Raw genomic sequence first — 18,481 nt, 5'->3', positions numbered from 1 at the left:
TACAGATAATTAAAGAAATTGCCGATGCCTCATGCAAAATAATAACACAGCATAGCCGTCGCATACTAACATTAGATTCAAAAATCATTTTTACTTATCATATTAAGATTAATTTAATAGATATAAACTTTTTTTAATCAATGTAACCCATGTTGTAAAGGGTAAGAAAATTTCGGCTATAAATAAAATGACACAGAATCATCGGTCACGTTGTACTTTCTGATTTTTAGATTAAAGAAGTAACCAGTATTTCTAAATAATGCGCACTGTCGATAAGTCAATAAAACGTTATTTAATAATTGTAAATTTTTGCTTGAAATGTCACAGAAAAGACAATTTAGCTATGTTACTGTACTGTAATCACTAATTAGGATTGCGTCACTATAAGGGAATAAAAAAACAATTACAGCAGAAAACACCGTTTATTTTATAATTATGAGAGAATTTCAGATTGATAACCTACATACAGATTATGACTATAAAACCAAACTAATTTGAATTTTACAATGTTTTGAGAACCCTTGTTAATTCGTAATGCAACATTTAACCATGACAACACTATCGGTAATATCAGTGTTCCTTTAAAAGAGGGTTACAAGAAAAGTTTACCATAAAAAGGGATACGATTATAAATACAAATTCAGTAATACTTTTAAACGTACAAGAAACTCATATTTGAACATTACTAATCTATTTTAACATTTTTAACTAAACTAAACATGTATAAAAACAACATGATTTAAAATAAGTTATAAACTCTAATACATGTTTAATGTCTTACACCATTCAACGCCAAGCAACATCAATTAGTAAGAGAACAAAGCACATTTGATAATTTACGAAGATTAAAACTACCGACCCAAGTCTAGCGACTCTACAGTATGAACAACAAGGTTTAATTAAGTTCGAGTCAGGAATTCTAAAGTTTTATAAATCTTCTCTCGTTGGATACAAAGTGCAGTCCGTGAGACAATTACCAACAGCACTCAATTAGCAACTCTTTAGTTACCAGTAAAACGATTAGGGAAAGATGCCGGCAAATTAGTGCCTGAAGTCCAAGTGCTATATGTGAAAACCTGTCTTAATTAACGTTTATGTTGGTGTTTACTCAATGAGTCTTAAAATTATTATCTGTATGTTCGTTGTCTCATAAATTCACAAGCGAGAAGAATTCAGAAAGGATATCAATTGATATTACACCGTACACTGCTCATCTAATTTGGAATATTTTATAACGATTGAATAGATAACTTGTTACATTGTTTAATGACACTATTGAGGAATACGAGTCTGAATATACGAGTACTTCGATACAACATTAAACATAAATTATTTGATAAGCCTGAAGAACATCGTTCCTTGGTTTTAATTACAACACTTAATAGCTATCGTCTGTAGTAATAAAACACTATTAGAATTGACACATAAGTATAATAACTATACTAATTGTGTACTTATACAAAATTAGCATTCCGGTAACAGTACGCGTACTATCATGAAAATATCTATGCATTTAAGACAAGAATGAGATTATACGTTAGGGCACGCCGCGGTGCTTTTGCTTGAACACGAGACGCTTATAGACACTAGGAACGGAAAAACAACATGCGACGTTACGAGTAAGATAGTCGGAGAACAGAGATCATTGAAAGCTAACTACGAGTCTGGTAATCTCTACGCTAAGTTTATATACGAGACTCGCCCGAGCCCCGGGCTTGTGCGAACTTGTGTCGACGGACACTCCTCAATAACTACCATTAAAGTTATTTGGTGTCAAATACCCAGCCCCGGTTGGGACCGACGACTTACTTATGCTAGAGATGACAGGGGCCGCATCCAGCCAGACATAGCGCGACGTGCGCGGACCGACCTTGCGTCGCAGCTCACGAAGGCAAGCAGACAATTGACTGGCGAGCGGAAACATATCGATTTCCTTTTATAACGAAGCTAATGAGAAAAAGGTAATACCTAGCTATTACATATGAAGGCAACTAGATGAAAACCTACACTTAAGAATAAAAATCTAATTACGCTATTAATGTTAAAATTAACATTGCTTCATGTCCTCACTGCGAACGCTTACTGAGACAGGCACGCCGAGGGTTCGCTTTAGTGCCGTTTGTCTTCTCGCCCAACAGTCGCGTCACGCGCAGCGCTCGTATCGCGACGCACCGCGAGCGCTACCGTCTCTACCTACCGCTTTCGACTATAATCGTTAGGAAAACTTTAGGCAAGGTACGTCAGTGCTTCAGTTTTCAAGTGTATATCTACGACCGCCTAGTCATTACAAACGCAAAAACATTGATCAATATCTATCTAGGTTTGTATTGCTGATGATTTGTATTAAGGTAATTTTAATTTATTAGAAAATTTACCCTAGCTAAAACGGCTACGTTATGTCTTACTGTACAACGAAGATCTTAAAAGTTAGGAAATCAACTCATCAATAAGTACATATTCATCTCTATTCATTTCAATGTTTCATTTGCGGAAAGCGTCAAAACGTTCGCATATCCGTACAATTACTATTGTATTGAAGACTCTTACAGTTTAAAAGTTACACCCACAATAACAATTAATTAATAATTATTTATAATGTTAAAGTTAACTAAACAACAACTGCAACTACTATCACACATTCGAAAGTTTAAAACAATTTTACAAATTGTAATAGAACATTATTGCTAGGGCGACATCCCGCGGCGTGATATGCTGCGTGCGGTGGCGGCTGACCGTCGAACCACTGTCGCCGACGGTCACTACTTAGTTCGGTAAGTATTGAATTTCACCACCGCACCCTTACAACTCCATTACCATCAACTTCAATGCAATCACCGGTTTGCGCACTTTCGCACGAAACTCTACACCAAAATCGATTCCACGACCGATTTTAAATCGCGCAACCGTAAGTCGGTATTTGGCGCGAGTACGAATGATTACTATCTATTTAAACGCGGCAGTTATCCGTTAAAACACTGACAATGGATCGGATATCGCGTCGGTAATAATTTATCCGATTGATGTATTGCCATATTTTATATTTGAACTCACTATACCGTATCACAGTGATGGTATCTAGTCGATATCATACTATGACGCTCACACCAGCTCGAAGCTTATATTCATATAGCTCGGTGTTTGCTATTTATTAAATACGCCTAATTACATGTGTGTAGATAATAAAAGGGTTAAACAGCCTGCAGCATTATATGTAAAGTTATGAGCCCGTTAACATATTGTAATGTATGTATCTACAAATTTACTACGTAATGTCTTTAAGAAATCGTATTCTACAATAACAAATGAAATGCAACCATTAAGTCTGATGTAACCTTAATTTACATAAAAGTAATAATAATAGCAAAAAAATTGTAAAACAAAATAGACAGATTGGTTTAAAAATTATTAAAAAAAATTGTGATATTTAATAACAAAAAAGTAGAAATATTATTTTTACATCAGTCCCAATAAGAATGATCTGTTATAATTTACATCGCACCTTAAACAAGTGATTGTATAACTCATCATAATTGTTCCGTTGTATTCGACACAAATGTTTGGAATGTGGGAGAGTAACAACTAAATACAATTACAAACATATAGATAGGACAATCGGCAAACGATGCGCATTTGTAATGAATGACTTGCTCAGCATTTTGCTTTTTGTCAGACGGGTTGCAGGCGTGTGATTGCGACAAATGTTTCTTTGCTTGACTGTCCTGTGAAAATATAATAGCAAAACATTAGTATTATAAACAGCTATGAAATAATTATACAAGTAGTTTTTCCGCACGTTCCCTAAAGTGTTTTGGTGTTCATAATAACAACGCTCATCAGTTAAAAAAGATGAGATGTTTAAGAAGGTTTTATTCGATTGGTGTCGGGTGCTGTTAGCCTTGCTGACTTTTCCAGGTTCATCGGACTCCGGGCACGCGGATCTAGAATCCGTAAGCTAATAAATTGAAAACAAAAACCTACGGCACACGTAACATCTCACACATAGTTATAGTCAAAAATTTAAAACCGCTTGCATATTTAGATTCATCGTGTTTTTTTTTTATTGCAGGACTTTTCCGAACTGATACATATTTTTGACTTCGTATACATAATTGGCTAAAAATAAATATTAATTGCATTTGAACCTAATCTTAAAGCTTACCTGGCTTTTCTAAAGTTACGTGTCATATAAAAAAAATTGGAAAAAATAGATTAAGTAAGTAATAATAAAACATCGCGAGACCTATAAGTCGGAAAGACTGTTTTTTTAAGGGCATCGAAAGACGCTGGATGCAAACCGCTTCCAAGCGATTTTTTGGAAATTTAAGGGAAGGCTTTCATCTACCAGTGAACGTCCTACGGCTGAAATTTTGACGGTTGATCAGATTTTGTCTTAGATTGGTTAACTAACAGCCCAGATTTGAACCCAATAAAATATCTTTGGTGCGAAGTCGAGAAAAAGATTTCAAATAAAAGTTTGAAAAAGAACCCTTTCTCTTGCGAAATATCAAAAATTGATTGATGGACTCAAAGTCTCCTCGGGGTAGTAAGGCATTTAAAGCAAGGCAGACAATTGAATGAAAACTATACAAATAAATAAAATTACATTGTGTGTTTGAAATATTAAAATACCGCTTCTTACATACATAACATTTATAAAAAAAAAAATATTTTTTTAAAAAAATTGTCTGTTTATTCTGAAATGACTGACCGATTTTGCGGGGACTTATACTGGCAGGTAGCGAATGTCATAAAGAATAACTAAGACTACTTTCATCTTAGTAAAATTCTTAAAACAAAAACTAATAAATATATTGTAAATAATTTTTTTGTTAAAGTCAACGTAAACGAAATCGCGGGCACAACTGGTATGAACATAAAGTATTGATTTTACAATGAAGTTTCATATAAAATAACTAATAATAAAGAGTTGTTCATTATGTTTCTTATTTATTTGTCTGCCTTAAATAATATTTCAACTTGTAACTATAGAGAACAAATAAAATTTAGAAAAAGAAAGGCGATTTTATTCTATAATCCTAATTACGATTGTTCATATGGTTATTTCACAACACAATAAGTTATATATACAAAGAAACACCTAACAACAAATTTAATGATTTTGATATAAAAATTTTTAGAAATTACAATCGCTCTTAATTGCATGACCACGACTGTATATTGTAAATATATCACGACTCTACATTGATAGCCATATTTAATTTTCTGTATAACTTATGCCACACCTATATATTTAATCATATGACAGTTTAACAGAAATTATCGAAAAAAAGCACATAATATCTATGAAATTTTCTTAGAAAATATTATACATATTATAAGATTATCGGGCACTTGGTAGTTATAATTCTGTTACAAACATTATGTTGTAAAAATTGTACGGACTCTTTATTTATATGAAATTATGATATAAACCGTTAAATGGTAGTTCCCTCCTATTTCATTTTAAATGTAAGCCTTTTGATACTGTGTACCAATCGTCCATAGCAACACGCGATATTCATGGCATATAATAAAATAATAATAATGTTAATTACCATAACGAAATAATTACAAACCTTAATTGTAAATGTTTTGTGAGTTTACTAATTCTGGTATGTTTAATCACCTAACTAATCAACTTTGAGCCATATTTAGAACAACTTAAAAAGGATCACATAAGTAGCCAGACTGTTCCTGTTTAATAATTTTGAATGGCTAACATTTTGTAACACTAGGCGAGTTTTATTTAGAATTTAACATTTCACATAATAAGGTAGGATTCATCAATTGTTTAATATAAACGATAATTGCAAATATAATGTAAAATTTAAAAGCTTTTTGGTAATAAAACATTATTGCTCCTTCTATTTTAATCCGTGAGTAGGTAGTCGTCATCGAATAAGGTCACTGCCTCTCCGACTAGCTACAAATTCGGCGAAAGTAGGTGTAAATATTAAAATACTGAATTGTTTTCGGGCGTTATTATATTTCTGTAGATTTATTATAACTCCTACATATAATAGAAGTTTTATAAAAATATAATAAATAGAAGAAAAGTTAGAAATTGAAGAAGTTATAAAAGTTAAGAAATATATAAAAAAAACAACTTAAAAATAGAGGTGCAAAAAGATAAGAAAATAAGTGCTTAAATTCAATGAAGAATAATCATAGGGTGGTCCAATTTGTAAATTAACACACAGTGAAAAACAACATGTTCTTAAGTAATTTTTCAAAAATCTTTTGTATATTGTAAACGCATCTTTACATCCCTTTACAATTGTTGACGCCCACTACAATTATCTATTTCTTTAAATTGCTTATAAAAATTGTGTTAAAGAGTACTAACTTAACTTTGTCCGGCGAATGTAGTACAAAAACGTTTTACTATTACGAATGCGAATTAAAGTATTGAAAATTTGTCTTGCTAGATCAAGCTTTACTGTTACGTTTTCATTTCATTGGCATCGCGTTAAACGCATGAATAAGAGCAAGGTGATCTGTACTTTTCATCCATTTTTTTTTTCGAAACCAGACTTTTATTACTGCTCAAATGGAATCGCAGATTCCGCCAGTTCGAGGAGGCTTAGCTAGTTTAAGCTCTCTTTCAAGGTCGAGGCTAAGGTCTTAGACCGCTTAGGCGGAAGCTCCATAGGGTTACTAGTGTGAAAGGCACCCCCGCTAGGAGACATAGGTTTATTGCTGTCATTTTTCGATAATACCAATTTAGCATTCCCTAAACATCTACTTGTTCGGTAACCGTGATCAGACACACGTTGGAGTCACCAGATGTAAAGGAATCGTAATCACTCGAATAAAGTTAACTAAAAGTTCTTAATTTTTGGTCAAAATACTGTGCTTAATATAAGAAACAAATTAAATTTTAAAAAAATAATTAAGAGCTGAAAATTGGACACAACCCTTTTGTTAAGTCATGATAAATATACAACATCAGAGTTGTCCAAATCAGGTGTTTACTTGCCGTGTTTCAATTATGACAGAGGCCATTGCAAAAGATTTCACTAGGCAACTTGTGCTAAATACTTATATAATTAGCTTATGAGCCCTATGTACTAAGTTATAATTGTATTTATGAATGCATGCATTTAATTTGGTTAACTCTGATGTCGATAGACGAAAGTATAACTTTCTACTATATTTTTGACTAAAAATCATCATACATTTTGGAAATTTATCATCACTTAGAATATCTACGTAAAACTGAATGCTATAATATTTAAATATTGGCAAAGATATTGTAATATATTAGCTTTTCATTACTAATTACGCAATGATGGACTATATAAAAGCTTATTCGTTCGTGTTATAATTTTAATATGTACATTACTGTGGTAATATATTGTTGTAAGATCTATACAAACTAAATTACCTCTGCCTATATGGTTCATGCATCTGTGCTTTCTTTTCGAATATGCTGCTTCTTTAACTGTAATGAGCCTCGCTGAGACCTAAAGGATCGTGTGGGAAGCGATATGATCTGATCATATCTAAATGTCCAACAGCCTCTACTCAATGGTCTGATAAAGAACAGTAGGTCTAACTATGAATGCTGACTATGGAAGCCTTGTGAGCGCGTCAAACCTGAAACTCCCGCGCTTAGAAGAACGTGTTATACACGTATCCGGTCGCAATGAGGCCGAGCACGAGCAGGCACAGCATAATCATTATCTTCTTCTGCACAGGGGATAAATACGACACGTTAGTAGATAGAAGAGAGCGGCGAGGCAACTGGCACGCGTCGTCGGCGACAGCGTGGAGTTGGCTCGCCGAGGCGCACACTTTACCTTTGAGCATTTGGCGGTGCGAGTTCGCGTCGGTCGCCCTCAGCCGGTGAACTGGCTCGTCACGTAGCCCACGATAACCAGGCCCAGTACGAGCAGGCACACTAGGATCATGATCTTCTTCTGTTGTCGAATGGCGGGCATGCAACAGTACGCTTTAAACTCGCTCGGCGAGGCTTTTTCTCGCATTCAATTTAACACATCAACAAAGGTAACACTGGAAGGCTTCGGATCGTTCGAGTGGGTGCGTCATTTGCCTTATCGGGTACAGAGGTGTTAAAATGAAAATAAATATATCGAAATAAAATAAATAAATGTAATTATCCATAATTCTGAACATATTTACATCATGAGTAATTCTTTTAGAATACACGAATTATAAACAAATTTGTAACTAACTGCCTTCTCTTGGAAGGGATATATAATTCAGGACTCGACGCTTGCCTATGAAACAAAAACAAAACCTCTAGCCGGGTTATTTATATAATTAAGTAATAATTAATAATAATGAAAATGGCATTAAATTATATCTCACAGTCTTTTAATTAAATTAATGCGTAGTTTACCCCTTACGCAGATGACTTAACTCCTGAGATCTCTAAGAGCGATATTCGACTAAATGTTGGCAAACTATTGTTGAATGTGGATATGATTACAAATGTCATCTAATTAAGTGGTATACTACACAGGAACATTAACCAACTTCTATTGGTTCAAACAAATCATCAGTTAATTTTAACTGCACGTTTCACAATTATGATAACATTAGTTTTGTGCGGGGAGTATCAGCTATCAGCAATTAAGTATCAGCTAATATATTTAATGTAGTTGTGTTAAAATGCTGCCAATAAATGCAAGTGAATTAACAAAGAATAGAAATATTTGAGGTACAAATACTGATATAAAATCTTGATGTACTAACACTGAACTATTACAATAACAAGACATAAATAGTAAGTACTCTATAAGAAAATGTCTCGTGAGAACTTGTATATTGACAATAAATAGATTATCTGCTCTGGCTACGAACATTATAGAAGCATTAATGAATTTTGTGCTATCAACTAAATCTAAAATACTGTTTGCTGCGTTAGAAACAACTAGATAATGCAACTGACGTTCACTAGATGAAATATTACAACAATTTTAAATTAACAACACTAATCATTTATCAACAACAAAAAGTTCTAAACAGCTTTTGAAAGTAAATCAATAGTTTACTTTAATTAGGACAGTAAATAACTATAAAAAAAGAATTTTGTGTACTTTGATTTCGGTGCCCTATAGTGAGTTGCTCACTGAAAATGTATAATTTACAGATAAAGTGAGAAATGAATGCATGTAAATAATAAAGTACCTCTGCATACATTATTGTGATATTTCTTTAAATAATATATTCACAATGATATCGAACTAATTAACTTAAGTTAATAAACTGGGATACACATTCGAAACATACAAACTAGCAAATGTTCCAGTATCAAGGCATTATGTACAATGACTTATGTATTATAAATAATCATCCATAGCATATATTAACACCAGTATTATTTAAATTAGTGCTTATCTTATTTCTAAAGCACAATATATTTATTGCACTTTATATTGTCTTCATTGCATGATTTATATTTGCTAAATCCCTTAAAGCATGTAGTACAGACATTTATTTCACACGCTTAATATAATCGTATATTAGGGTAACTCTTCAAGTTGATATTTTTTTTATACAATAGCATTTTATGTTGTGTGCATAAGTGTTAGGCACTCCCCGAGATATGTGAGACTGGGTGGGCGCGACTGACAAAACGCACATGAGATATGAGAACAGATGGCTCGACGTATTTCGTTTACTGACAAACACTTACGCACACACCATAGATCGTATATATGTTCCAACCAATAATATATTCGTTTAATTTAAGACAGATTGATATGGAATAAAATGTTGATGTCTAAAGAATGTTTTGGAGCTACAGGCTTATACATAATTAAGGCTGTAACATATACGACTATGTATAAAAAGAAAATATTTCACATCTAGTAATGCACCATCAAAATTATAGGTGGAATAGATATGAAGGCTAATGTTTAGAAAAATATTTGTTATGTAAATGACTTTAATTTCTTATACCAAACTAACGTTTGACATTGATATAATAATTGGCATAATTTTTTATTAACTCCTGAGAATATTTTGAATCGTATATCGTGATATTATAACTTAGGAAATTTGAATATTTCTTAACTTGAAAGTAGGCAGGACGTTATGTGGATAACAACGATATTATGACTGTTTCCACCAAAATAGCACAATTTCAAATAAACTAAACACATTCCTCATATAGTTTGTGCTTTTTATTGCTTGCAGCATAGGAAAACCAGCATAACATTTCAGAATTATTGTCACCTGTTATGCATCCCAGTATAAGCATATGTAGTTTGCTCTTTTAATGCGTATTGGACGTAAAAAATGTCAAGACGTTATTCCTTTCAAATCGTTTATACCAAAATCCTCCTGCATTTGATTCGCTGGGTGTCGTCACTAAATCAGATTCTTCGTTCGGCGTTTAACTCAGCACGACCGCGAGTACAATTATTAATATAACCAGGGTAATGGACAGGCATATTATGATGAAGATTTTTTTCTGCAATGACAAAGAAAAAACAAAAAGAAAATGAGGTCGCTGCGATAAATAAACACCAAGTGATTTAGTGATATAATTCATGTAAAAAGTAAACAAAGAAACTTTTAAAACAAATATAACTGACCATCACCAAACAAAATATAAAAGTAACCAAACCATTTTCCTTTTAAACCAAATACATTTTCCTTTTAAAAATTTACATAACGTTTTATTTGTCAAATTAAATTGTTAACACTACCAAATGATAATATTAACACTGCGACAAGAAAAAGAAAATATATTTTGGCTCTCTACTCTTTGACAAGTGATACTAAATTGAAAGCTTCCAATATTGCCGCGAAACCAAAGCACTGGGCAAACACAACATACAACAAGTTCCACGTCACAATATATACAATAACAATGCTTGGTGCAGTTGTGATAAAGCCATAAACAATTATTAATGGCGTCGCTTAATTTATATGACAAATATTCCGAATATCACTATGCTATATGTGTTAATGTTAAATTATTTGAATCTGACGTTAAATTACAATTTTTAAATTGGCATGCTTCGAACGAATTTGAAATAACTTCTGACGCTCGTTTCGATTTGTATTCATTAAAGTCAATAGTTTTGTTAGTTCCGGAAATCTAAGCCTCTTTTCATTTCTTTCAATATCATACCATGCATATTACTTCAATAGTTAGTATTTACATGCATTTCATTTGTAAACAATTTTGAAGAAAATTTAAATTGTAAAAGGTATTAGTTTTGAAATAGAAAAGAGTTATATTTGATTTGTTATTCTTGAAATTCATCTCTGTAAGTGAATATAATATTTTTCTCACATTAAAAATATAAGAAATTTGATATAGAAGTACATAAGAAGGTTTAGTCGAAGCTTCTCCCATTTTGAAATACACTACAAAGTGCTCGACAGAAATTGATGTTTTAGTAAAAGATGTACACATGTTATGTTATCCGAACGGAAGGAAACGGTAAGTCCAGTCGCCGGGGTTACCTTGCGAGCTTTCTGCGCCCAGTCGAGAGCATGTTCCAGTTCCTTTTGCCCCGAGTCCACGTAGTCAGTGGTCTCCATGACGTGGTACTCAATGCGGTCTATCAGTTCGCCCTGCTCGCACTAAGGTCAGAGCCGCTGGGAGGGAACAGGACGCACGTTCGAACTATGTGTACGGCCGATTGGTTCATACGGTTTTATTACAGTGGTCAAGCATACAGCCACCCCTAACACAGAACGTTTTACCCGAAGTGTTAACATTTTTATATTCGCCCGAAACACCAAAGTATATGCACATCGACGATGTTTGTTATAATGTATTATATGTTACAATATAAAGTGAAATATTTATAAATTACAGAATGTTTAGTTGTTACAATTATTAAATATTCGTTACATAATACAGACTACCGCATAAATCTTTTTAGTAAGATTAATACAGAATTAAATAACAAATACAACCAAAGAAGAAGAGGCAAATTACGCACACACCAAACCAAAGTCAAATCAGTGACACAGAAAGTATGTTAAAGTAAGAAGCCCGTTACCACCAAGTGTTAGTTTAGAAAACATGAACAATTAAAACATTACACTTAAAGCGAAACCGTGGATGCACAAGTGGTATAAAATTAATGGTAAACATAAAAATGGTGTGAACCAATCACCGGATCGACAACGTAAACAAAATAAAGGATTTCATATGCGCCGTCCACGATACAAAAGGATAACATGGATCGGAAATTGGGAAGGATTATAGGTGGGTACGGGTGGGAGAACAAATAAAACAAAAACGCATTAGCAACGAATGATCCGACGTGTATGTATATAACTCACCCGCCGGGCTTTGCTCTGATATTTTAGGGCCTTCTTTGTGTCTTGTGTGGCAGTTTGGACATAGTCCACAGCGTGCTCAACATGATACTCAATGCGGTCGATCATCTCTCCCTGTATCCATAGGAGCTTTGTTTAATTCTAGAATTATCTAAATAAATTTCTAATACCTCGTGATCAAATAACAAAAGGAGTTCCACTTTTGGAACACATTGTTTCTTATTTATTATAGACTATGAAGCTTTTAACATTAATTTAATATCATGCAATGCTAAAACGAGAATGTAAAGATGTCAGCCGAATTTAAACTCTGATTCCCAGTGGTGCTTTTTTTCTTCGGGATATGTTACATGTAATATTTACAAAGATTTATCGACTAACAAAAATTACATTTGCAATGATTATTTGATCATCACGTCAGTAACGAAGTTTGGAAACCATGACGGTGCACAGTCATGTTTGTGACATAAACTCCTTCACTCTCAATGCTCAGAGATTGTCGTCGAGTTTGACGGGGAGGCCGTAAACCTGCAATGTAATATTTAAATGAGTGACCTGACTCTCGACGAGCATGGCCATGTCCATGAACATGTCGTGCAGCTCGCGGATGGATGTCTCCAGCTTGATAATATCAGCATGCCGCGCCTCGATGTCGGCCAATGTCTGCTTGGCTTGCTGAGTCTCCATTATTATCTGCAATTTCATACAATGTGTGTTAGTGATAATGATAATCATTATAAACAGTACATATGGAAACTGTGATGAAACTTTAACGCTGCAATAGTTGAACGTAGTTAAATAAACGTATAAAAATATAATTATCATCAGTCTTGGCATTTGGTCATCGATTGACCATAAATTTAAGTACACCTAACGATACTAACTCGATAAATATAGATCATCATCGTCATCATTATTATTTCAGTCGTAAAACGTCCACTACTGAACTTAGGCCTCCCTCATTGATGTCAAATATGACCGGCTCGAAAGCTGCCTGCGTCTTCCAATATCGTTTTTGTCTTTCTTTTTAAAATGGGTTTAGAAAATAAAGAAGAAATCCGTGTCACTTGGTGCCAAAGATTTGCTTATTATTCTGATACTAGTCGTCACTTTTTAGTGTGCTACTTAAGCTATTTAAATTTACTGCTTTTTAGCTTGTTATTTTAAAACTCCCTTTTCTCCAAACTTTCTTAGTGTTGGTAGGATCTTGTTTGCTTAACTACGTTCAGTTAATCTTTTACACCTGGCTAAAGCTGACGCACCAAACCTCTTGAACACCAAAAAAAACGTCATTTGCTTAATTTTATAACATTGATAATAAGTAAAAGGTAATAAATGGAAGAAAATAATTTACATATTGAATTTAATTTCTTATTAAACTTTTAAGTATTTTAAATTATGTTGTCGTCATTTTAATTATTGCAGACAGGACTGTCTACACAAATCATAACATATGTCCTAATCGACGATTGATTAGATCTAATAAAAAAGTACATAATTTATGCCCACGTCTCTTCTCTGTCCGAACCACCACAAATGCACCAAAATTGTCTCAAAAATTAAAAATATTCTGATAGTTCATAATCACCATCTCTCTCTTCGTCATCTCTCCCACAGATCGTTACAATGATCGGTCTTGCACTGTACGCATATAGTAGGGGTGTTTTCCCACGCCGGTCGCCTCTTGAGAAATTTCCGGTCTCAACAGCCGTTGTCGCTTGCACGAGCGGGGTGCCCAACTCACTGTCACTTCAGACGATCAATTTTGCGTGCTATATCGGTGACCTACCTTGGTTCTCTTGAAGATCATTTCTCGTTGAAAGAATAAAAATATTTTAAGTAAAAAAGGTGAAATTACTCACGCCTTGAGTAAAGACGGCAGGGTTGTCCTGTTCGAGCATGGCTTCGAGCTCGTCGTCGGTGGTCGCACGGCCCGTGATCTCCAGCTGTCGCAGTATCCGGTTCTTGCAGCGATCTCGGTAGTCCGTCTGCGTGCGGTTGTACTCGGTCATCACCTCCACGAACTTACGCGACAGCGTCGAGTGCTGCGTTTTTCTTATCCTCAGATCTGCTGATGATTTGTTCGAGTGCTCCTCTTGTTCAATGTTCTGCTCTATGTCTGTGGATTGTCGAAGCGATCGATTAGTAAATAATTAAATGTAGCCATAATATATGGATAAAAACTCATGTCTTTTTTACTGGATCCGGTACTTAATAAAGATTAAGATAAGCCTTAATGTGAAGGCAATTAAACAAAACGAAATACCAGGTAATTTTATTACTACCTTTAGCGTATGGTGGATAATATTTTATTTTTAAATAATCAAGAAAGCCACTAATATCAAAAGCATATACGTTAACAAATATTTTATCAATAAGATCCATGTGTATCAAACTCAATTTTTATCAGGAGTTATTAACTTGATGTTTTTATATTAATAAGGCAAAATTATTTTATTATTGATTTTTACTATAAAAAAGTCGAAAAGCAGACACTTAAAAAATTTTTTTTGCACATACTGGAATCAAACCTTCATAGTAAGACAAACACAACTTGCGTGAGAATTATAGTTATCGGTTAATTTAAAAAAAAGCGTTAAAAGTATATTGTTCAAATGACCATTTAGAAATATAACATATTATTACGGATAACCATCGGATAAAATACTTACGTTTTAATTTTCCTCTAACTTTGTTGGCAGTTTTCTTAATATCAGCCATGAGATCTTCTAATTCGTGCTTTGTTTCTAAAAATAAAACACAAATCATCATTACAAAAAATTACATTTAAACACGTAAATACAATATACAGTATCAAGTAACATAAAAATTTTATTCTCTTAACAAAACATGATTTATATGCTCTATTCATAACTTTGCAAAAACAATTATTAAATACCTTCTGCGAGTGTTATTGAATTAAAGATAAACTTACAAAGAACTTAGATACTAACTATCTCCAATCCACTTCGCGTCCCCCACACTGCCTCTTGTCCATGTAATTCCATAAAATTAAAAAAAATTCTGCCCAAGTTTTATTTCTATATGTGTATAATTTAACTACACGCATTTTCTTAAAACACCTACTTTTTTTAACCCTTCCTCCGCGGGTGGAATTTCGTAAAATCATAGTTGACCTCTCCAATACAAAAGGAATATTTTTACCAAATTTCACGTTTCTGAGCCTTATTGTTCCAAAGATATCGTAATGTGTTTAAACATAGTTGTAAATTTCTTACATAAATAGATTATATATGTAAATATTGATGCCTAAATATATAAAGAAATCCTTACTAGCACATTAAGGTTTTTGTACAATGTGATAATAAAGTCAAATTGTAACTGGTTGTATGGTAAACAATTTTTCTAAAATTGATTAGCAATTACTGTGTAAGAAAGACATACTCTTTGCTAGTGGAAGGTATCTCCAGCTTTATCTCCGGTCTGTTCCGTTGTCAGGGCACCACGCGACAGTATAATTAATTGGCTGGGACTAACTATATATCTCAAAGTGAAGAGCGCGAATGTGGTTTCATACAAAATATAATTCAATATCTTGTGTATTATGGCGGGCATTGTAATGCGTTATGCTTTATTGCCAATCTAGTAAAAAAAATTCAAGAATTATCCACCAGTAAATAATTGTTCATAAAAAAAATCAGTAAATTAACAAAATTATAATCAAAGGTTAAATGTAACATCAGCGTATTAGTTCAGATTTCTGAACCCACACGTTCCCCGTAGTGCTATTAGAATCATTTATGAACTATCAGATGGATGGTTAATATTATTTCAGGCGTGCTCCGCAACGTTTAATACCCGTAGATATTATTAAAGCTTCTAAAGCAAAAGTGGGCGGTAGTTGGATCCCGTGTAACTACGGACGGGCGTAGGCACCATTTCCCACGCAATTTTAGAACTGGGGCGGACTGGATATCTGCAAATCTATCTCTATTGCAGCTGCTGCTAAATGTCACAGTATCAAATTCATTTACTTTAAACAGTAAGCAATAATAAAGTTCCAATAATCAAACCATATAAATAAACTTGCTAAATCAAAATAACAAATGTTTCTTTAAGGATCGTGTTTTAATATATATGATTATTAAAAAATCTTTTTAAATTATGTAACGTAGATATCAATGATATAAATGTGTGGTAAATGTCTACAAAAAGATCAACTATAGATAGGGTCTTAAAGGCTTTAAGGGTATATAGCCCATTTGACCTCAATTAATTTATGGTACTCTCTAACCTAAAATCAATGATTTTTTAAATAACTGAAATACATTAAAGTAAGAAAGACCGTTTACAAAATTAAGATTACTGTATATTAAAATTAATTATTAGTTACTACATATCCCTGCAGACCTAATACTGCCATAATTTATTGGTCAGTCGCATTTTAATAGAAAAAATAAATAATGTAACAAATTTCAGAGTAATCACTTTAAACAGGGTGATTGGAAATAGGCGGATATGCTTTTTGTTGACAAATGATTTATGCGTACACCTTTTTAAAGCTATTACACTTATAAGCAATCATCCTGTGTATGATTAATAAGAAATATCTATATTTTTATTCTTTTATATGATATATATTATTAAAAGTATATTAAATTTTTAATTGATTGAAAAAGTGCAAGTTTCTCACAAAACTTCAACAGGTTCATGAAGCTTAATAATGAAACTGTTTATTCATGAATAATAGATTTAAAAGTACATATTTATACAGTCAGGCGTCTTGGTAGATTTAATTGAAATAGAGCACAAAAATTTGACTGTCAATTGTGAAATATTACTTAATAGCTGGCTAGTGGCCAAAGCGGCTACAAAATGAAATCTAATTTTTATTTGAAATTTAATTTTGTGAGAGATATTGTAATATAAATGTAAAATTAAATATTGTCGCTTTGAATGAAATTTATATAATATATTATTCTTCTTCTTTTCAGACGACGGACGCGTACTGTAAGCCATAAGCCTTCCCCAAAGATCGCCAATGATTACCGGTCCTGCGCTGCACGCATCCAGCGACTCTTCGCGACCACCCATGCCTACCCACGCTGCGTAAATCATATATAATTATCATAATTTCAGCCATAACCGACGTCCTCAGCTGGATTTAGACGCCCCCTTAGATTTTCAATAGGACTGGTTTGAACCTTAACAAGATCGTCACTTCATTATATGGGTGGATGTACTTTGCTGAAATTGCCAGATTAGTCTCCACTACAGTATCTTTAAGCCCTGACCGCTGCTAATTCAAAAACGTTGTGCATGTTAGGTCCTTTCTTTCATCTACGGATTTTCCCATTCCTGATTGAATATTGTAAGAAATCCCCAGTATACTTCTATATGAACCGTTAAGCGACTGCGAACTTGCCAATGAGGCTCGCAGTGAGAGAGTGCGTTTCAGAATAATACAACACAAACAATTAATTGGTATAGAACCGAAGTATTTTAATGGTATATACATAATAAGTGTACACACAGACGTAAAACAATTAATGAACATAGCAGCGTGTGTATGCTAACTTATCAACGATAATGAGGTAACGTGCAGAGTAAATAGCGTACGGATACGCGTGCGCTCGCTGCGATAACGAACTTCGCCCGTTATAACGAGGTGTCCTGTTTCGTACCACGCTAAATTATTACATCAACGACGCTAATCACGCGATGTATCCGACAAAACTACTTCTGCCAAATTAACACATCACATCTACCCCCGACTTACTTTTATACGGTAGATACGTTCGGTAAAAAGGCGTGCTTAAAATATACATAAAAAACATATAAGATAAGAGTAGTTTGAACCTATGTTTCACAAGTTTAAAAAATTACGTAATAAGGAAAATCCTAATATTTTTCCAAAAAAAACGTGCATAGGAAATTATTCATTATAATTTCCTTTGGATGTTTTTTCATATTACATGAGTATGTATAAAAAGAAATAAATTTTAATTGCAAAAAAATTAAGTTATAGTAAAATATTAATACATAAGTATAAAACTTAAAAATATAAATAAAAATCAATTTTGCAACTATTTCATCGCTACTCGATAACAAGCGTGCTCGATTGTTACGGATTGGATCAATACCGGGGTTTGTAGTAATTGTATTTTGTTGCTGCATAGATAAATTTGTGTATGCTATGTCAAAATTAGAATTTTTAAAAGCTTTTAGAACTTCACGCTAAAAA

General features: G+C 33.3%; 1 protein-coding gene across 5 annotated transcripts in view; it reads right to left on the bottom strand.

The window, feature by feature from the left end:
• Positions 1-3,430: 3,430 nt before the first annotated feature.
• The window catches only part of Syx1A (Syntaxin 1A), a 73,331-nt gene continuing 58,280 nt past the window's right edge, over positions 3,431-18,481 (bottom strand). The window contains exons 4-9 of one of the 5 annotated variants that reach the window (XM_068773960.1): positions 14,949-15,023; positions 14,139-14,395; positions 12,832-12,969; positions 12,280-12,390; positions 7,803-7,922; positions 3,431-3,719 (exon numbers count right to left, since the gene is read on the bottom strand). In XM_068773960.1, the coding sequence (XP_068630061.1) occupies positions 7,842-7,922; positions 12,280-12,390; positions 12,832-12,969; positions 14,139-14,395; positions 14,949-15,023 (662 nt within the window). In that variant the 3' untranslated portion in view covers positions 3,431-3,719; positions 7,803-7,841. Of the gene's footprint in view, positions 3,720-7,802; positions 7,923-8,095; positions 10,445-11,448; positions 11,612-12,279; positions 12,391-12,831; positions 12,970-14,138; positions 14,396-14,948; positions 15,024-18,481 lie in introns of those variants that run through there. The other 4 variants (XM_068773961.1, XM_068773962.1, XM_068773963.1 and 1 more) reach the window with 4 other exon arrangements.

The sequence above is a fragment of the Battus philenor genome, unplaced genomic scaffold (assembly GCF_028537555.1).
Source record: "Battus philenor isolate CCGP_79_NKW_IND1 unplaced genomic scaffold, ilBatPhil1.0.hap1 SCAF_6, whole genome shotgun sequence".
Taxonomy (NCBI): Eukaryota; Metazoa; Arthropoda; class Insecta; order Lepidoptera; family Papilionidae; genus Battus; species Battus philenor.
The sequence above is the reverse complement of the archived record's forward strand: the minus strand, read 5'-3'. Positions and strand labels throughout refer to the sequence as shown.